Here is a 22,431-nt window from a genome sequence, read left to right as displayed (position 1 = left end):
TCTTGTGAAAAAAAGTTATTACCTATAACATACCTTCTTCATTCCACCATCATTAAAGGATTCATAATTGCATATAATATGCTTTTATAGACACATTCATATGCTACATATTTAGTGTCAAAACGTTGGTTGAAATATACATCATACATCATACATGATTATAAAAGCGACAAAACCCTTTCCACATTCATCAGACATCATTGTACGATTCCGACTATATCATAAACACATGCACAGGCAAGTCAATTGTTCACCTGAAAAACACACGCGGGAAAATATGCTACCATTCCGGCTATATCGATATTCCAATCTATGAACCACTATGTTTATGAACCACTATTAACTACCGGACCCGTGAATATCCGGGGTAGAATAGGTCTTCAGCAACCCATGCTTACCATAAAAGGCGACTACGCTTGTCGTAAGAGGCTACTAACGGGATCGGGTGGTCAGGTTCGCTGACTTGGTTGATGCATGTCATCGTATCCCAATTGCGTGGATCGATGCTCATGATGTCAGTCACTAGCTTGTCTGGTCCAGATTCGATTATTTACTGACTGCCGCCATATAGCTGGGATATTGCTGAGTGCAGCGTTAAACAACAAACAAACAGACACAACAGACCAACCAAGACCAACCATTAACCACTGATGATACCAGGTCATCGGGAAAATGTGAGCGCATCCTGCCCCATCGGTGGCACCTGTCACAAACACGCGCAACAGCAAGTTGTTCACCTGAACAACAAAACACGGGAACATATGATAGGGAATTGTATCGGACATAAATAATCATTGTCACTGGATACCCAGTTCTTGTCAAACGGATACCCATGTACCTTTGTTTCTGAATATAAACTGTAATACTATATGGGACAGCTGGATACCCAGGTGCTTTGACTACCGTAGGTCACGCCTCTACATCCATGACAGGTCATCACCATGAACCTTTGAACTTTTGAAGTTTTATTTATGTCCTAAACATAATCGGTAAACGCTATATCGTGTCACTGGTTTGTCTGGTCTATCACTGGATTCTTTCCAGGCCACCGTCGTATGGCAGGAGTACTATTGTGCTACGTTAGACAACAAACAACTAGTTGCCTGTTTATGCAGATTGTTATGTGTGGCGGGTGTTAAAGGTAGAGCAGGACATACTTACCCTTTTGCGAAGACCTGGTGTCATCACTGATTTTCAGTGATCCATTTATATAGTTTCACCCCTATTTTGCTTTTTATCTGTTTCGTCAGATAATCGAGACTGGTTATTCACTGTCGTTGACGTTTTACATTCAATGTCGTGAACAGTATTAAAATAGAAAACTGAGCTTTAATTTTATAACCACCTATACATTTGCAGAAGAAGCCAAAGTGAGTTAAAACAGAACATCGAATGTCTTTCCATGGTGTCTTGACAGGAGAGGATATACATGTTACATGCATTTTGAGGGCATGGATACATATGGTGTTATATGAGTTGTAACGGATGGATACACATGTTACATGTATTTTGACAGGATGGACACACACATGATGTTATATGAATTTTGATAGGACGGATACACATGATGTTATATGAGTTTTAATAGGACGGATACACATGATGTTATATGAGTTTTAATAGGACGGATACACATGATGTTATATGAGTTTTAATAGGACGGATACACATGATGTTATATGAGTTGTGACAGGATGGTTGCACACGTTACATGAATTTTGATATGATGGATGCATAAGATGAAAAATGGGTTTCGATAGGATGGATGCACATGATGTTACTAGAGTTGTGATAGGATGGATGCACATGATGTTACTAGAGTTGTGATAGGATGGATACACATGATATACAGCACTTTTGAGGCACATTCGAGCATGCTCTTTCCGTGGAGATTTCAAAGATCGTCACAGGATTCTTTCTTGAAATGTGATCAGGGTTATAACATTCAAGTTCTCAATAACGCTTTCAAAATGTTTCATGGTAGACATGTGAGGGACATTTTGAAACCAGTGAAATAATATCCGATGCTATTCTCTATTTTGACTTGTTCCATATGTTCCCGTATTTTTTTCAGGTGAACAATTGGCATGGCTTTGCATGTGTTTGTGACGGGTGCCAACCAGAAGTTCTCTGATGCAAAATACCCGTTCGGTGTGCCATGAATGGCAAACAGTATTGTTGTGTGACCAAATGACAAACACTGTAAAGTTTGTTGTTATGTTTGCAATTTGCAACTTACTCACATCACAAAGTGAGACTGAATAGATGAAGACTGCATTTTCAGAAACAGGGTATTCAGTAAATTATGTTGCTACTTGTGCAGCCTGCAAGCACCTCTCATCACAAAAAGGAAACGGAAAATTGAATATGAATGGTCAACGTGTTCATCATCTCATCAGTGAGGACAATATGACAAATAAAGTAAAGTTTTATAAACGTTAAGGTTTTAACAACCATGTTGACGTCACAACATAATAGGGGAGGTCGGGTAGCCTAGTGGTTAAAGCGTTCGCTCGTTACGCCGAAGACCCGGGTTCGATTCCTGACATGGGTACAATGTGTGAAGCCCATTTCTGGTGTCCCCCGCCGTGATATTGCTGGAATATTGCTAAAAGCGGCGTAAAACCAAACTCACTCACTCACTCACAACATAATACAGTCTTCATAATATAGTTCCCCACATTGACTTTTAACAACATTTAATATATAAATAATTGACATTACAGTTTTATTTACAATTTGACAAAGTTCACTAAATTGGCAGCAGTTTGAACTGGTCACAGATAACCACGGATTCTAACCAAGTGTGGTCGTCTTTGACATAGAATGCATAAAATGATTATTTGACTTTCCACTGAAAAATATTAATTTAAAATCCCAAAGACATCCTATTTACATGGTATTAACAAATATTCACAACTAATTTTCTCTAATAATAAGTGTTATTTTTGGTATTCCCAAGCACCAACCAAGGTCACAAACCCTAATGAGATCCTAATCTCAAATTATGAAACCAGTGAAATAATATCTGATATATATATATATATTCTCTATTTTGACTTGTTCCATGTGTCCCCATGGTTTTTTATCAGTGCACACGTTAGATGAATTTTGATAGGATGGATACAAGTTACATGAGTTTTGATGGAGAGGATACACAATATCTTACATGAATTGTGATAGGATAGATATTAGTTTAGTTTGTTTTGAATCAAGAAATCCATGTTCTACTTCCTTTTTTTCAAATGTATTTGCAATAAATACATGTGAATGTATTGCTCTCAATGTATGCATTTAATTAAAACATGACCCTAAAGTTTATTAATTGATTTTCTCAACAAATAACTCGAACAGTTTGAAACAGGAACATCTACACTACATATATTAATTATTAATATTGATTTTTCAAGCGATGAAGAACGGTTTTCCGTGGGTCAGTTGTCCCGATGCCCATCCAATGTATCAATATCCACAGGAAATATGCAGCTTCAAAACCCTCGTGTTTTCTGTTCATTGGCGGTAGTTGTCACTTATTTATAATGCTACCTCAGGATAACGGGAATATTGACCTCATTTAGAAAACTATGGACAATGTTTACTTGGATGTAATCGATATGTGTAATGTACCTCGACATCACAATTCGAAGATCTCAAATCTCGTGGCTCAGCCACGAGGTCCTCGGATCACGGGGTGATAGGGAGGATATAAGAACAGCCACCACTCGTCTCTCGGCCTCACTCACAGTTCCGAGATCAAGTCCTACACAACCACAAAGGTAAGCCATGAGAGTTTTAAATATTTAAGTGTTAATGTAACATTTTAAAGATCTCTTCTCATGTACTGATAGTAATAGATAAAATGCAAGAATCGAAATTTATGCTTCATTTATGTTGCAATTACATTAATATAATTGTTTGAATATTGTCTCTGGGTCAATGTTTTTTAAAGAGCGAACAAAGAGCGAGTTGCCCGTGTGCAATCATTTCCAATTATACGTTTTTAAACCTCTTCAGCTGTATGGATATACAGAACTGGCCGAAATATGATAATCACCATCTTAGGGTGTGATAACAAGACTATATACACAGAGAGTAATTGATTGCATTTCATATACTGTGAATACTACTGCTATCGCAAGGAACTGAAATTCAGGGTATGTGGAATAGTATGATAGTTAAAACGTTCACTATTCACATTGATGGCCGGGTTTCGATTCTCCATATGGGTGGAATAGCTGCTGACAATATCCACTAACTAATATAAGTACTCATAGTGTTGCATTCTTCACACTGGATGTTCTTTTATGATCTATACTTTAATGTATGACACAATATCATATTGAATTCATGGTTATTACATGGTTCAATAAATAAGGCAATGTGTGAAACATATATTTCTTGAATGTTCTAGATGTTGCGTTTTGTCGTGTTCGCTGCTGTTGTCGTGGCGGCTCTAGCCATGCCTCCGATGGAGTGGGAGCTGTTCAAGAAGACACATAACAAACAGTACGACTTCAGCGAGGAAATGTTCAGGTCAGTTACACTAAGTATTTCCAATAATGGCCCTGTTATGCTTCAAACGTAAACAGTTGAATGGTATATGATACAGACATCAACGCTGACCCAGCGGTTCGTGATACCGCATAGAAATTCCAAATAGGTTATAGCCAACGTATCAGGTGAATGAGAAAGTTTGCCCCACCCATCGTATTGTCTTTGCCCTACTCTGCGTGAATGTGCAGTAAGGCAGGGAACAGGCAGTGTGTATGAGTATCAGTGATTGGTGTTAAGGGTTTGAAATACATCGAATTGTTCGATCTACTCACATGTATTCTACATGGTACATACAAGCACAGCCGCTATGGAACCCTTTGGAACAAACATGGGATGTTAACCTATTTGTCTGTAGATGAGTTCCCCATAGAGCAGTACCTCGGGCGAGGCACTTCGATCGTTTTCTCAAAAGAATTGTGACGATGAGCATATATTTGATTTATTAATACATCACTGCGACATATTATTTGAACCATCCCCTAAATTAAGGAAGAGAGTTTATGGATGTCAACTTTATTATTGTGAGGAACACAACGTTTTGGAGTATGTGCTTACTCCTTCTTCAGGCGAAGGAGTAAGCACATACACCGAAACGTTGTGTTCCTTTCAATAAAGAAGTTGACATCCATAAATTCTCTTCTTCATGTGTATCACTTCTAAATGCCTTTCAAAGACCTACCTCTCAATTGACACATTTGACTGGTTTTCAGACGATCCATCTATGAGCACAATGTTATGGTGATCAAGACGCACAATGCCGAGTTCGACCAAGGAAAGCAAACCTTCAAACTTGGTGTCAATCAGTTCGCTGATTGGGTGAGTAGCTACAAGAACTTCTTCTCTATTCAGATGAGAATATAAAATATAAATGTTTAAACGTTTAAAGTATCTGAATTCATAACGCCGTTATACATGAAAATATATATCATATGTGATTTTCTATAATTTTGGTTTCGTTTTGATGTGAAAATCATACAATTGGATTCCAGGGTAGTATTTGTTCATACCGGGACAGTATTTCTTTAATTGTGCTCCTCTCACAGACCACTGGTGAGTTCGCCTACTACATGAACGGATACCGCATGAACAACTTCACCCGCCTCTCCTCCGTGGTGCACAGAGCCAGGGACGTCGAACTGCCCACCATGGTTGACTGGAGACAGGAGGGGTACGTCACTCCCGTCAAGAACCAGGTGAGGAAACGAATGCCAATAGTTTATTTTATTTTACTTTACGAAATCACCTAGTCGCACCAAATATCAAAGAAGAAGTGTGACCTTGTCTTTGTATTCTGTCACCTCAAAGTCAGGTTGTTACCTTAACACTGTGTACATCTTACAAAAATAAATTGTCAGTGCTAGAGAAATACAAGTCACGGTTATCCGCTGAGACAGATTCCATTTGGCACAAATTACCAAACTTACCTCGCGCGCGTTAAGAAGCTGGGCCCCGTTCCACAAAGCGATCTTAGCGCTACGATTGTCGTAAGTCAGTGTTAAAGAATGGGAGTTACGATCGACGTAGCGCTAAGATCGCTTTGTGGAACGGGGCCCAGGTGAGGAAACGAATGTAAATAGTTTGTCAACCAATATCATCGGAGATATATTTCCAGCCAGAATATGTCGAAACCTGTCTTTGCATGTTGGAAAGTTGGTTCTCAAAGTGTGGCTGTTACTTTAATAATGTGTACATCTTACAACCTACGAAACCAAGAACTGACATATCGCCCCATCCCTTCCAGAAACAATGCGGCTCTTGCTGGTCTTTCTCCGCCACTGGCTCCTTGGAGGGACAACACTTCAAGTCGACCGGCAAGCTGGTGTCCCTGTCGGAACAAAATCTGATGGACTGCTCCACACCCGAAGGTGAGTAACCCATATGGTTTATCGTCCATGAGTATCTTTAGGCGGAACCTTTTAGAGATTGAACACTTACTGTTAAACCTTTGAAACTCCTACACAGCAATAAATCTGCTTTTTGCACCCATACGTTCTTATTGAGGTTTTTTATTATTAGATTTAGAGAACACGTTAGGTTACAGACGTTCCTGAGATGTTCAATAAAGATGTCTTCGCATGTTTAAGTTCTGGTACTAAACAGCTCTGACCGTGACTGTTTTGCAGGTAACATGGGATGCCAGGGTGGTTTGATGGACCAGGCCTTTGAATACATTAAAATGAACGACGGTGTTGACACCGAGGAGAGCTACCCCTACACGGCAAAGGTAGGAGTGATCCCGTTACAGATGGTGCCTCATTTCTCTGCTGACAAGTAGCTTCTCGTGATAATTGTCTACTTTGACACGACTTACTACTTTGCATGTATATTGCAGAATGGCAAGTGCCATTTCAAGCGTGAAAACGTGGGCGCCACCGACACTGGTTTCGTTGACGTCGAGAAAGATAATGAAATGGCCCTGCAGAATGCTGCCGCAACCATCGGGCCAATCTCCGTCGCCATCGACGCCAGCAAACAGTCCTTCCAGCTGTACGAGAGCGGTGTATACAGGTAGAAACAAAAGACACACTGCTGTAAAGATTCCAAAGATTGGGCCAGTGGAAGTATAAGCAACCATCTGCATGATTTTAAGTCAAAATAATATGTCCAAAAGAGAACATAACATATATAAAGTTAGCCATCTTCAAACAACTTACTCATAAATGGATTCTTAGAAGAACACACGTGCTAATCATAACTCGTAGAACACATACATGTCCTTCATGATTGGATCTGGCAAGTGAAGACCTCAGAAGAATGAATGAGTGTGGTTTTACGCCGCTTTTAGCAATGTTCAGGCAATATCACGGCGGGGGACACCAGAAATGGGCTTCACGCATTGCACCCATGTCAGGAATCGTACCCGGGTCTTCGGCGGGGCGAGCGAACGCTTTAACCACTGGGCTACCCGACCGCTCCTCAGAAGAAAGAAGTAACACGTTAAAAGAAAATGACAAAATGACAAAATACCCAATCAATTTCTAATAAACAACAAAGAACCTACACTTTACAGGTGTTCCTAGGACATTGTCTGATGATCAATTTATTTTATTTGTTCAGTAAACCTTGTGTGATAAGGCCTTTTGTTCTGTTGCTAGCGACCCCGAGTGCAGCAGCACCCAGCTGGATCACGGCGTGCTGGTTGTTGGATACGGCACCGATATGGACAAGGACTACTGGCTTGTCAAGAATAGGTGAGTCATCACTGGACTGTCTGGTCCAGACTCGATTATTTACAGACCGCTGTCATATAGCTGGGATATTGCTGAGTGCGGCGTAAAACAACAAACCAACCAACCAACCACAATGTGCCTTTCCTATTAATAACATTTTGGAATACGAGAACTGACAATATTTCTTACTGAATTTTAGTATCATGTTACTTGTAAACATATCGCGTTGCTAAAACTGTAGGTTCTGCAAAACCTGTAAAGAATTATGCTATTTAATATTGACACTCTTTTAATATGACACTTTGCTGCATATGATTATGATCATGATTATCATTTCAGCTGGGGCGATGCGTGGGGCATGGAAGGCTACATCAAGATGGCAAGGAACATGAACAACATGTGCGGCATCGCCACCTCCGCCAGCTACCCAACTGTGTAAACTGCAGCTGTCACCACATAAGATGTCCACACTGAGACATTGTTGGCCAAGATCTGTAGAATGATCCGGCAATGTGTAACTTTTTTTCCAATAAAATATTCATTATCAAAGAACGAAATTGTTAGAATTTTTTAGCTCCATCCTTTTCAACACAAACTTGTCATATACATGATCGCACACATACGCGTAAAGTTGCAGCGCCGTTACATAGCTGGACTATTGCTGAGTGTGGCGTTAATCAACAATCAAACCAACTGAAAGCTGCACATGTTCATGCATGATACTAATAGTCCCGTGGTGGGACCTTTAGCAAGCTGACAAGGTAAGGATGTCATCTGTGGGATGAGGTGTGGTGAAATGTGGTTTAACGTCGCGTCCAAGATTATTGCACTTATATAGCGACGTGCTTGTACTAGTCCGGACTGATGCCGATTTATAGTGCTAGCTCACTGAGATACCATGCCGCAGTTTAACATGAATACCCCACTCAGACACAGTATACTGACTCCGAGCTATGTGTGTGTCTATTTCCGGGATTTTATCGAGTATTTGCATCTTGGAAATTCATCTCGAGACCCGAAAGCGTTAGCTTGAGGGGCTCGAATGAAAATTCATATAAATAGTGTCCATGAATAGCCGTTTCATTTTATTTTATAACTAAAACTGACGATATAATTTAACCAAAATCGATATTATTTTTCGTTAAATTATATGAACACATTTCTTGAAGAATTGGCTTGGTCTTGGAATTTGTTTATGCCGTTTGTTATACAGAACAGTGATATCTGAGGATTCGCCAGGAGCGCGTTAGTCGCTATGGTGATTCTGATTTTGGTAATTATTTCATTATAATTTTTTTTAATTAAAAATTTAAAATCCCAATAATTCCCATGAATAGAGAAAATCAAAATATTTGTTATGAATGTTAATTTTGTATTTCAATTTGCGTCCATTGTTAATTAGTATACAAAAAATGCTGAGTAATTATGTATTCCTACACAGTGATTCGGTCGCTTGCTTCAGGGAATGCAAATCATATTTTCAACCTTTGACATTTGGTCATGTGACCCAAATTAGCCAATCACAACACAGAACACACTTTCTATAGGTTTACAATAGTAAACACATGGTATTAGGTACGGATATATTGTGTCTGTAACTTGGTCAAATACACCATTTCATCTGATCTAGGCAGGGTAACAAAAAATAACGTCTTTCGGTATGACGCGGTCGGGGATCAGACCACCAACCTTCCGCTCTCCGAGGAGACACTCTACCGACTTTCATCAGAGTTACTAAGGCAACTAAGGGCATTAGGATAGACTTTGTGTATAAGGAAATACATTTTCTTTCCTTATCGGACTGACCTCATGCTTACTTCTCTTCGAGTCTATTCTGGTTAATTTGCATGACTGTCATTATAAACCGAATCGTATTCGGTCAAAAGCTTAAGCTTACCATAATAGTCAGAGCCATTCAATAAATAAGCATAACATTCTTAACTATTCAAGTGGCTTAGCATAATATCCAAAGCCATTCCAGTGACTTAGTATAATATTCTGAGACATTCAAGTGATTTTAAGCATAATATTTTGAGCCATTCAATTGATATTCAGAACTTTACATGTGATAATATTCAGAGCCATTCAAGTTACTTAGCATAATATTCAGAGCAATTCAAGTAACCTAGTATAATATTCAGAGCCATTCAAGTTACTTAGCATAATATTCAGAGCAATTCAAGTAACCTAGTATAATATTCAGAGCCATTCAAGTTACTTAGCACAATATTCAGAGCAATTCAAGTAACCTAGTATAATATTCAGAGCCATTCAAGTTACTTAGCACAATATTCAGAGCAATTCAAGTAACCTAGTATAATATTCAGAGCCATTCAAGTTATTTAGCATAATATTCAGAGCAATTCAAGTAACCTAGTATAATATTCAGAGCCATTCAAGTTACTTAGCATAATATTCAGAGCAATTCAAGTAACCTGGTATAATATACTGAGCCATTGAAGTGACTTTGGGTAATAAGCTGCTTGTCCTAGCCCGGACTCATGTCGGTTCTATATTGTCAGCTCTTATATTGAGATACAATGCCACAGTTTAACAGGAATGCCCAACACAGACACGGCCGATCAGCCCTTGTTTTGCCCCATTTATGTGGAGTTAGGGTAACAGACAGGGTAACAACAAGTACCATCTGCTAACATCTTTTGGTATGACGCGGCTGGGGATCGAACCCTCGACCTTCGCTCTTCTGTCGGACAGAGGGACGGGGGGCAGTCGTCTAAGGCGCCGTGATTCGCTGTGCAGAGTTACATCCCTTGGGTACGCCATGCAGAAACCAATGATCGTGGGTTCGAATCCCGGTTCGCCCCGATTATGTTTCAAGGTTTGTCAGCACAATACCCGTGCTCGTGGGTTTCACCGGAATGGTAAACGTCTGAGACGAGCATCACTTCGGGCTTTCCTCCCACATTAGGTTGACACGCCGTGATATAACTGGAATACTGTTAAAAGCGGCGTTAAATCCAAGTCACTCACTCACTCTGTCAGAGGCTCTATCCATCAGACCACAGTCCATGATTCTGCCATGCGGACACTTTATTTTAGTTAACTTTACCTCTTACCCTCAAATGGATTTTTGTTATTTTGTGAATGCAACCAGAACCCAACACAATGCATTATAGTTAAAGGCAGAAAGTATAACTGGCCCTATCTCCGCATGTAACATTTTTTAAAATTTTAATCACAAGCACTTTTGAAACATTGATTAGATTGTGAATTGCACATGTGGTGCACATATCATGGGTGTCAGTTGACTCTTATCGCGGGTAACGAGACCAACTCAGGCGAAGAACACGTGGGGGTCACGAGCTAACATCGACAGATATAAATATTGGTGTTACTTCAGCACTCGCCACTATTTGTGAAACTAGCCGATTTGACCACGGTAAGTACATACCTATACACATGCCTGTAATTGTACGCATTGCATGAATTCTAAGACTGAGATTCTAAGATTACTTTTACGTATACGATTATTAATCACCATCTTAATTAGTGAGTGAGTGAGTATGGTTTTACGACGCTTTTAGCAATATTCCAGCAATATCACGGCGGGGGACACCAGAAACTGGCTTTATACATTGTACCCATGTCGGGAATCGAACCCGGGTCTTCTGCGTGACGAGCGAACGCTTTAACCACTAGGCTACCCGACCGCCCACCATCTTAATTAACATAGAATTAACATAGTATACACACCTATATAGAGGAAAGTCAACCTACAACATAGGCATTTAGTGAGTGAGTGAGTATGGTTAACGCAGCTTTTAGCATTATTCCAGCAACATAGCGGTAAGGGACTTTACATGTTGTACCCATGTGGGGTATCGAACCAGGTTCTCCTGCGTGACAAGCGAACGCTTTAACCTCTAGGCTACCCACCGCCCCATAGGAAGTTAGAGTGAGATTAATGCTGCAACATGTTCCTATTATTCACAAAGAGTCCGTAAACGATGTAGTTTCAAAACGCAATAGCTCCGTGCAATTAATCTTCAAAATGAACGTAACAAATGTTATATTTGGGATAACACTTTCTTAGTAAAGTACAGATTCTCGTACTTTTTGGGGACTGAGTCCCGTCCGGGATTCGAACCCACACTTGCCAGAGTGAGGCACCTAATCGCCAGCACACAAAGTCAGCGATCTAACCCACTCAGCCACCGAGGCTTCCAAGAAAAAGGAAAGTCCGACAACTGGTAGTCTAGATCACGTACTTTGAGTACCCCTCTGATAGGTGTAAGACAAGTCAAAACGAACTATTCTGTTTCATTTACTGAAACGATAACTTGAACCATCCATCGAAATATGTAGATTCGCAGACGTTCCAGAAGATGGGGTGGTAGTATCCAGAACGAGATATACTTTTGCTACCATGCTCCCTAATTTCTTTTCTTCGGAACTGAGAGAGGATATTTCTGCCAGTTTGTATCATGTGATGGATTTTCATCATGGACAGATGTTCCGCCTGGCGTTAGCTGCAGTGTTGTTGGGGGTGGCCTTGGGTTTCCGGGCTGAACTGGACACGGAGTGGGAGCTGTTCAAGGAGACCTACAATAAGCAGTACACCGCCAAGCAGGAGAAGTACAGGTAGGCATGCAGAGAGTAGACAGACGCTGTGTGGACTGAAGCCAGATTGACACGGGTAGGCAGACACGGACTAGGCAGAAGGAATCAGACACAGTGTGCCAGATACAGGGCAGGTGGATACGGAGTAGGCAGATATAGGGAAGACTGAAGCAAGCAGACACAGGGTAGGCAGTCATGGGATAGGTATGTATGTATAGGGTCGGTTTACACGGGAGCGATAGGCAAAGGATAGGCAACCATGGGGTAGGTAGAAACAAGCAGAGATAACAAGAGAGAAACATGACAGGGGCTTAGCAAGCAAAGGCAAAGCAGACACGGAGTGAGTTTGGGCAATAAGACAATGAGTGAGCAGACACAGACTAGGGAAACACATTGTAAGCATACACTGGGTAGGCAGACGCGAGTAATGCAGACAAGTCTAGGCAGACACAGGGCAGCTAACTTGGCAGGCATGGACTAGTCACCGGAACGTGTGTTATCACATTGACATCATGCTCTGTGACAGAAACGCATTAAGTGGTTTACAAGCACAATGTGTATGAGAAACCATTGTGAGTGAGTGAGTGAGTGAGTGAGTGAGTGAGTGAGTGAGTGAGTGAGTGAGTGAGTTGGGGTCACAAAGATGGAAATCTACATCCTCTTCTCACAAAACTTGTAATGGCATAAACATTCACCTGCAGGCATAGAGACAAGCCGACAGGGGTATATGGACATTGGGCGGAGGGACACGGGACAGTTAACATCTTTGGACGGATGATAGTGGTAAACAAAGACTTTTCAAATTGTATGGTTACATTCTATCACTAATACTTCTTTCATGTATGTTTATTTATAAAATCTGAAACCTCACTTTAATATGTCATTATTTTCATATTCGAAGGCGTATCATTTTCGAGAAGAATGTCAACTACATCCAAACACACAATTTGGAGGCCGACAGGGGAGAGCACTCTTACAGACTTGGCGTCAATGAATACACTGACATGGTACGTTCACTAATATTTTGCAGACAGGATATTGATCGTTACTTAGTTTGTTATGCTTTTGTGTTATCTCGGAACTTGTTCTGCTTGATGTCACGACATGGATATGAGGTAAAACATTTGTACGGATCGTTATCAGTATACGTCTAACACCAAGTGTTCACTTTTAACCAATGGTGGTCGTAAGAGGCGACTAAATGGATCAGTTGGTCATTTTTGATGACTTGGTTGTTTGCGTGTCAACGTATTCCGTGTATCGTACGGCGTGGATCGTTGTTCACAATATCGAACTCTGGATTGTCTAGTCCAAACCTGGTTATTTATATTTTGAACAGAAAGTGTTTCAGGAACTTGAATAAGATTTGCTAGGACTGCCAATAATCCTGAGGTTAGTCTCCCTTTAACAATAATGTCTGTGGTTGTTTTCCCCAGTCACACAAGGAGTTTATTACCATGATGAACGGCTACCGTATGGAATTGAAGAAACCAAGCCATAGAGTGTACAAAAACTACTCTGTCAGCGCCCTCCCCACCCACGTCGACTGGAGACCCAAGGGCTACGTCACCCCCGTGAAGAACCAGGTGGGTGCCGCCAATAAAAGATTCTTGATATAAATATTATTATCCTATGAGGTTATATTTGTCTTGGTTGAATGCCAAGAACAGAATTAAAGCATCTGCGTATTACGATTCTAGGTTCTGGCATGTTTCGAAGTAAAAGTTTCTGCTTTTAACACTGCAACATGCAAGCAAAAGGTTATATAGTGTAACAGAATACTGAGATGTACCCTCCTCCTCAGGAACAATGTGGTTCCTGCTGGGCCTTCTCCGCTACTGGATCACTTGAGGGACAACACTTCAAGAAGGCGGGCAAACTGGTGTCCCTGTCAGAACAGAACCTGGTCGACTGTTCCAAGAAAGAAGGTGAATATATGTGTGAGAGCTGTTATCTTGAATCAGCACTGTTGTCCAAACCGGAGTGTCACTTTGTTGAAATTATTGGTTCTTCCTTCTTAGCCTGGTCAAGGTAGGTAATCAACTCATCAACGGAATCTCCTGCAGGCACCAATCGTCTTTTACTCTGTCCAGTCAGCTATCAATATGAGTCAGTTACTGTGCAACTTGTGTAGACACGGACATCAACCTCTCCTCTCTCTGTTCCAGGCAACATGGGGTGTGAAGGTGGTTTGATGAACCAGGCCTTCAAGTACATCAAGGTCAACAAGGGTATTGATACTGAGGCCAGCTATCCATACAAAGCAAGGGTAAGAACATTCGTCTACAGATTATATATAATTGTCTATAATTGAGCTATATATTGTATCTAATTAAAAAATAGTTTATAAATTGGCACTTTTTTCACGGTACCCCTGTTACATTCATAGAATCAGTACCAAGGATAGCATCAGTCCGTTCCTTGATAGCATCAGTCGTGTGACCAATCTTAAATTACATTTGGTATAATTTTATCAATTTGTCTCAGCATAATGTAAGCAAGGGCAATTTATTGAATATGTGTAAAGAGAATGCCTGTTTCTTGATACTCATTTCAGAATGGAAAATGCCACTTCAAGCGTGCCGATGTTGGTGCAACCGACACTGGCGCTGTCGACATTAAGGAAGACTCAGAGGAGTCCCTCCAGCACGCTGTGGCTCAGGTGGGCCCCATCGCTGTCGCCATCGACGCCAGTCACCCATCGTTCCAGCTGTACAAGAGTGGAGTTTATGATGAGAAGAAATGCAACTCCAAGATGCTTGACCACGGTGTCCTTGCAGTAGGATACGGTGCTGAGGGCAGCAAGGACTACTGGTTGGTGAAGAACAGGTGCGTGGTGAAAGCTAACTGCCTATGAGATTTTATGTTATGTGTAACATCTACACATCATCCTGTGTTCCAAATTATTAGTATCGGTATTAGTATTAGTATTATTTGTTTAAACTACAGGCTACTACTTGGTTACTTCCTTCAGTATGTTTGCTTGTATAACGCCGCACTCAGCAATTACAGCTTTATGAAGGCGGTCTGTACGTAAGCGAGTCTGGACCGGACAATCCAGTGATTTATGTCATGAACATCGATCCACGCATTGGTATACGACATGCATCCCACAAGTCTCAACACCCGATCCCGTTAGTCGCCTTTTACGGCAAGCATGGGTTGCTGAAGACCTATTCTATCCCGGATCTTCACTGGTATCACGTCTCAGTTGTGATTGTAGTCCTCGTTACATGGTAACATTTGAAGGCTATATTTCTGAATCAGTTCTCAATGGTTCAGTTACACAGTATACACAGTAAACACGGTAAACGCGTTGGCTTGTTCAAGTAGGACTAACAACACTCTGAGGATCAGTGAAATAAGTTACACAAGAGTCTGGACTAGTTTTCGAAAACGAATTTTCCAAGACTGGTGGTATAGTGTTGCGAGAGGTGAATGTGTACATATTTATGTTGCAGCTGGGGCGAGACCTGGGGAATGAAGGGATACATCATGATGTCCAGGAACAAGAAGAACCAGTGCGGTATCGCCACCCAGGCCAGCTACCCAACAGTCTAAACGTGGCTGTTAAATCCGGTCTCACTCAGATCTCATCTCAGGACACTGCGAGATCTCGTCGTGGATACATGTGTTCTTGTTTCCGTTTTCTGTCTGTGATGTCCTGATGTGTAGTAACGGATTGCACTTTTATATTTAAATAAAATAGTAATAATTTAATGTTGATCATCATTGACACAGTTACCGTTGTTATTCAACATATAGCAACTCTCACGGGTCTAGGAATGCACATGTTTCAATGACAGGATGTTCTGTTACTTCGTATGGTCCCTTTATTCCGCGTTTTGTCACTGACGCCCACCCAGTGAGTGAGTGTGTATGGTTTTACGCCGCTTTTAGGAATATTCCAGAAATATCACGGCGGGGGACACCAGAAATGGGATTCAAACATTGTACCCATGTCGGGAATCGAACCCGGGTCTTCAGCGTGACGAGCGAACACCGTTACCATTCGACCTACCCGACCGCCCTGACGCCCACCCAGGACACAAATGTATGTTAATGACCAATACAGCTGGTAAGAATATGAAATGCTCGCCACTTGAAATAGAATCACGTAATATCGCGATGACTAAGTTTTGATTGTTTGTTTGTTAAAAGTCGCACTCAATTCAATGGTTAATTGTAAAGGCCATTTGCCCATATAGAAGTGAGTTACATAGACATACAGTTATATTAACAAATATTGTAGCATACGGAGAATCAAGACACAACAACTCACGTAACACAAAAGCATGATGAATGCATAAAGATACTTGTAGTTGAACGCTATACTTTTTGCTTGACAGCAGACATTCGAAGTCATATACATGAAAATGACCAGACGATTTCATTCTTATTTTGTTATATACAGGGCAAATATACATAAAATGAAATTCGTCTTCAGCACCAAGGCTAGAGACGAGGAAATTCTTAGTGACTTTTCAAAATTTAAATATCTTCCTTTATTCGGACCAAATCTAAAACGTATAAAGGTATTGCGGAGGTGTTTGAATCTTAAATTTGAAAGATACGACTCTGGTTCAAGGAGATACTTAATATTACGATATGTGTCGTACCTAAAACTTCCTTAAAGTGTAGAATGACAATCCTATCTGAACATATCTATAGCACGAGTGCGAAATAGTTGTGAAAACATATTTATGTCACCAATAGATTGAGAGATCGTTATGAATCCAAAGCTATAATTAAAATGAGTTAAGTTTATACGGGAAGCCCATGTGTTCTTTCCAATATTATCAAGATATACCAGCATATTATAAGCTTTCTTTGGCAAACGATGTTCAGGCATACATAATAACTTCAGCCAATAGCGTAGGCATCGAGTATAAGATGTTATATATAGTGCGGACCTCCCACATTCACCATAAACCATATTACTGAGAGTTGACATATCCACATTAAGAAATCTTTTAAGGCGAACAGGTGTACCTTTTCGATTAAATAAATCTCTCGACAGACCCATATTTCTGCGCCATACAATAAGATCGGCTGTATTTGACAATCCAACAGTTTAAAGAAAATGGGATGTGTAATAACGCCAAGTTTATACACAACAGACTGCAATTGAAAGAAAGCTCTTCCTTACTTTTGTTGATAAATTTAACGATTTACTTACGTTTAATGTACTTGTGAATAATATTCCCAGGTATTTATATTTTCCGGCAATATTCATATATTCCCCTTTATATGTCCATTTTTTTCTCAGTGCAGTTGGTCCTCCTTTTCTAAAAATCACAATATTTGTCTGATCTAAGGTTACTTCAATTTTCCATTTATCCGAGTACACTGACAGAATATCCAGTTGGTTCTTTAATCATGATATGGTGCTTGACGTAAGAATTACATCACCACAAACAGCAACATCAAAAGTTCTATTATGTCAGGAAATAGTTGGACTCCACGTTTCCCAGAAAGTAAAATTTCGTTGATGAAAAATGGAAACAGCATAGGGCTCAATACACATCCTTGACGCAGACCGATTGGACAGTCGAAAAAGTCCGTCACAGCCTCATCACATCGAACACATGATTTAATATTTTGATAAATTGATTTAAATATTATATACATTTTGCCATCGAAGTTGTGCTTTTGTAAACATTTACAAAATCGACGTCTATCCACAGAATCGAATGCCTTTTTGAGTCCACATAGGCAACACATAATTTACGTTTATTATATGAGAGGTATTTTTCAATTACTGCATGCAGAGTAAAAATAAGGTCACAGGTGGAATAGCCTATCCTGAATCCAGCCTGCACTTCGGGTATCAGGTCCCACATGTTCGACCACTGAATCAGTCTGTTATTGATAATACTGGTAAATACCTCACCTAAAATACTAGTTAGAGATATACCACATGTTAAATATGGGGATGATAATCGATTTCGTCCATGTGGATGGGAGACTACCCTCATTAAATATTTTATTGAAACATCTCAAAAGAAATTGCGAAGATTTAGGAAAAGGTCCAGATTTTCCAGTGGGAAATGGCGTCTTGGATTTTTGCAGCCGTGATAAGTCATTCTAGAATTAGTATGTCTACATCTTCTTTATTGTGCCTGCCAACATCTTCAGAATATAAGCAATCAGAATTGCATGGCGCTTAATCAGATGAAAATAGATTTTTAAAATATGATAGCCATTCATTTGCTGATATGTTTTGTTTATGAGTGTTCCGGTTTTGATATAAACAAATCTTTTCCCAAAATTTGGATTGGCTGTCTAACGTGCAATAGAGTTCTGTAAGTCTTGATCGTTGGATGTTAGATTTGAATTTCCTACATGTTGATTTGTAGATATTTCTTACTGTTTCCTATCATAATCCGTCAGTTTACATCTGAATTTCCGTAAAGCCCTCCAAGCTGCACGTCTTGATACTCTACACTCCTGATCGAGGGGTTGTTTATCATGGCGAGTATGGTAACGCCGTAGTTTACATCTCTTCTGCATACAGTTCGCATAATCTATCAAGAGATCCACAAAACAAGCAATCCCATCTTCTAGATTATTTTCCAGTGTTTCCATCAATCTGTTTTCATGACTATCCAAACTTTAACTTTAACAGTCTTTAACTGATTTTGAAAATAGGTCTATCTTGGAGTTATCCCAATCAAGTATAGTATCAGTTATTTGAATATCAGTATTATCGTTATTTACGAGTTGTTTCCTCCGAGGGAATGGTCTGGTCAGTTCTAAAGGGAGATGATCTGAATGTAGAAGGTCACCAACGTTAAGTGAGACACAATATTGGTAGAAATCGGCCGACGATATAAAGTAGTCGACAACACTGGATCCATTTTCTCCTACAATAGTATATTCACCTCCTTTATCTCCATTTATTCTTCCATTTAGAATGAACAATCTGTAGACATAATACAGTTGAAGGAGAACACGTCCGAATCTATTGACCATATTGTCGTGGGATGATCGTTCTCCTACTGGCACATTATCGACATCTATATACGCACCATTATTAAAGCCAGCGTCATCAGGTTCTTCATTAACTGGCTTATTTTCTTCGCCTGTGCGAGCGTTAAGTTACCACACAACAGCACATGGGTTTCACTAATGTCAGACAAGTGTTCTGAGATAAACAAGTGCATCAATTGGTCCTTTTGCTGTAGAATGTTGACCCAGTAGGAGGACTATAGATACCGATCAATAAAAGATCGCTAGCTAGGCGATAAAACTTCCTTACGAAATCTCAAACAGATAAAATTATCTATATAAGATTTGATATGTGTACAGTGAATTGCAATATCCTGTCTAACACAAATACATACACCCTCTAAACTCCTCCCAGATGAGGCAATTTTAACTGCTGGTGAATAATATACATAACCATTTAACCAATTGTGCTCAATGATATCTGCAACGAATGTTTCCACTAGACATATAATATCAAAACACTGTTAATATTCAATAAAGTTATAATCATCAAACCTCTTTTTCAAACCAAATTACATGACAATATGGTATGGTTCTGACAGCCACTGGTGAAAATGTCATTTGTCTCCTGTGTGTGAAGTTCTGGGCCTTGGCCAGATTGCTACAAAAGGGTCCTTGCTCCCTCTGGGACGTCTGTCACGTGCACGCTGGTTGTGTCTTGGTTTCGTCACCAGTTTGCCGTTCTTGAAGTAGCCCGCTAGTCCTTGATTTTTAACGTCCTGGAGTTGTTGGCGTTGTCTAATAGAATGATCAGTGGAAACGCCGTATACACCATTCCAAGAGAAGAACGGGACATCAGAATGTCCATCTTGTCATCTGAGGACCTCAATTTTGCTATTATTGGCCTTGGTTTAGTAGCACCATCCTTGCGAATACCAAGCCTGTGTGCACGAATGACGTCTGTATCACGCCATGTATTCACGTTGACGTTTTCGTTTAAGATAGATGTTACCTTGGTTTTACAGTCCCCAAGAGAGTCACCACCTTCTTCTGACACGTTGTACAGGATGGCATTATCACGTCTACTGAATACTTCAAGTCTGTTTATCTCGTTATCAAATTGTTCCATCTTCCCCTCTACTTTCTCCATCTTCGTAGTTAACAAATCAACATATGCATGCACAACATCTTGGATGTGGCGAACAGATTCCACATCGCTCGGGAGAGTTGTGAATTTAATTTCGAGGTGGCTGAATTTTTCACTTAACGTCACCATGGAGAGTGTTTATTGAACGGAGAATTGAAATGTTAAAAGCCGCACTCCAGCAATATTCCAGCTAAATGACAGCGGTCTGTAAATAAACGGGTCTGGACCAGACAATCCAGTGATTGACATCATGAACATCGAGCCACACGATTGGGATACGATGACATGCATCAACCAAGTCAGCGAGCCTGACCACCCGATCCCATTAGTCGCCTCTTACGACAAGCATAGTCGCCTTTTTACGGCAAGCATGGGTTGCTGAAGGCCTATTCTAACCTGGATCTCCACGGGTTATAATTAATAATATCACCAAAAGAGAAAACATCACAAATGAAGTTAGTCATCTTTCAAGCACCTTACCTCATAACTGGATTCTCAGAAGAACACACGTGCTGTTCATTACTTGTAGACACCATTCATTTCCTCAATGGTTGGATCTGGCATGTGAAGACAACAGAAGAAAGAAGTAACACGTAAAAAGAAATGTTGTTCCTTTTTAAAAAGTATGCAATCAATTTCTAATAAACAACAAAGAACCTACACTTTACAGGTTTTCCAAAGACATTGTATGATGATCATTTTATTTGTTAAGTAAACCTTGTGTGCTAAGGCCTATTATTATTATTATTATTAATATTATTATTATTATTATTATCATCATCATCATCATCATCATCATTATTATCATCATCAGCATTATCACTATCACTATCATTATTATTATTACCAATTCGCTTGGGCGATTCGTGGGGCATGGAGGGCTACATCAAGATGGCAAGGAACATGTTCACCATGTCGGCATTGCCACCTGTGCCAGCTATGTAAACTGCAGTTTTAACCACATAAAATAACCACACTGATGCCGATTGTTGGTCAAGATCTCCACGTGAATCCCAATAAAATCTCCTCAATGAAAGAACGAAGTAGTTTTTCAACCTGTGTAAACTGCAAATGTCACAACATAAGATGTCCACACTGAGACATTGTTGGTCAAGATCTGTAGAATGATCCGGCAATGTTTCACTTTTTCCCCAATATAATATTCATTATCAAAGAACGAAATAGTTTCAATTTTTTAGCTCCATCCTTTTCAACATAAACTTGTCATATACATGATCGCACACATACATGTAAAAGTTGCAGCGCCGTCACATAGCTGGACTATTGCTGAGTGTGGCGTTAATCAACAATCAAACCAAATGAAAGCTGCACATGTTCATGCATGATAGTAATGGCGTGTCATGTACATGTTGTGTCTGTTGCTTAGCCATGTGCACAAGCAGCAGGGTGACTTAGTAAACGCATGGTATAAGGCGAGACGTACAGATATATTGTGTGTGTGTACACAAGCAGCAGGGTGACTTAGTAAACGCATGGTATAAGGCGGGACGTACAGATATATTGTGTGTGTTACTTAGCCATGTGCACAAGCAGCAGGGTGACTTAGTAAACGCATGGTATTAGGCGAGACGTACAGACATATTGTGTGTGTTACTTAGCCATGTACACAAGCAGCAGGGTGACTTAGTAAACGCATGGTATAAGGCGGGACGTACAGACATATTGTGTGTGTTACTTAGCCATGTACACAAGCAGCAGGGTGACTTAGTAAACGCATGGCATTAAGCGAGACGTACAGACATATTGTGTGTGTTACTTAGTCAAGTGTACAAGCAGTAGGGTGACTTAGTAAACGCATGGTATAGGGCGGGACGTACAGACATATTGTGTGTGTTACTTAGCCATGTACACAAGCAGCAGTGTGACTTAGTAAACGCATGGTATAAGGCGGGACGTACAGACATATTGTGTGTGTTACTTAGTCAGGTGTACAAGCAGTATTCTATAGCGGCAATAATTTCCGACTCCTGTGATGGGATTAGAACCGACTTTCTGTTCCGAGGACGG

The 22,431-nt window shown here is 40.2% G+C and overlaps 2 protein-coding genes across 3 annotated transcripts; both read left to right on the top strand.

The window, feature by feature from the left end:
* Positions 1-3,648: 3,648 nt before the first annotated feature.
* LOC124118416 (procathepsin L-like) lies at positions 3,649-21,580 on the top strand. Of its 2 annotated transcripts, XM_048381759.1 has the most exons (10): positions 3,649-3,776; positions 4,412-4,533; positions 5,265-5,370; positions 5,598-5,747; positions 6,296-6,419; positions 6,678-6,778; positions 6,887-7,062; positions 7,650-7,745; positions 8,064-8,180; positions 21,485-21,580. In XM_048381759.1, exons 2-9 carry the CDS (start codon positions 4,412-4,414, stop codon positions 8,161-8,163), a joined length of 975 nt encoding a protein of 324 aa, XP_048237716.1. In that variant the 5' UTR covers positions 3,649-3,776; the 3' UTR covers positions 8,164-8,180; positions 21,485-21,580. The 2 variants fall into 2 exon arrangements, with proteins under 2 accessions (XP_048237716.1, XP_046336477.2); XM_046480521.2 differs by lacking the exon at positions 21,485-21,580 and having other exon boundaries at positions 8,064-8,276.
* On the top strand, positions 10,984-16,025 carry LOC124118418 (procathepsin L-like). Its single transcript, XM_046480525.2, has 8 exons — positions 10,984-11,124; positions 12,196-12,326; positions 13,207-13,312; positions 13,742-13,891; positions 14,110-14,233; positions 14,474-14,574; positions 14,863-15,134; positions 15,767-16,025. Exons 2-8 carry the CDS (start codon positions 12,196-12,198, stop codon positions 15,864-15,866), a joined length of 984 nt encoding a protein of 327 aa, XP_046336481.2. The 5' UTR covers positions 10,984-11,124; the 3' UTR covers positions 15,867-16,025.
* Positions 21,581-22,431: the final 851 nt, after the last annotated feature.

Source organism: Haliotis rufescens, unplaced genomic scaffold, assembly GCF_023055435.1.
Source record: "Haliotis rufescens isolate VD_foot unplaced genomic scaffold, xgHalRufe1.0.p SCAF_4, whole genome shotgun sequence".
In the NCBI taxonomy this organism is placed as follows: Eukaryota; Metazoa; Mollusca; class Gastropoda; order Lepetellida; family Haliotidae; genus Haliotis; species Haliotis rufescens.
Note: the sequence above shows the minus strand (reverse complement) of the source record. Positions and strands in the feature narration are given on the sequence as shown.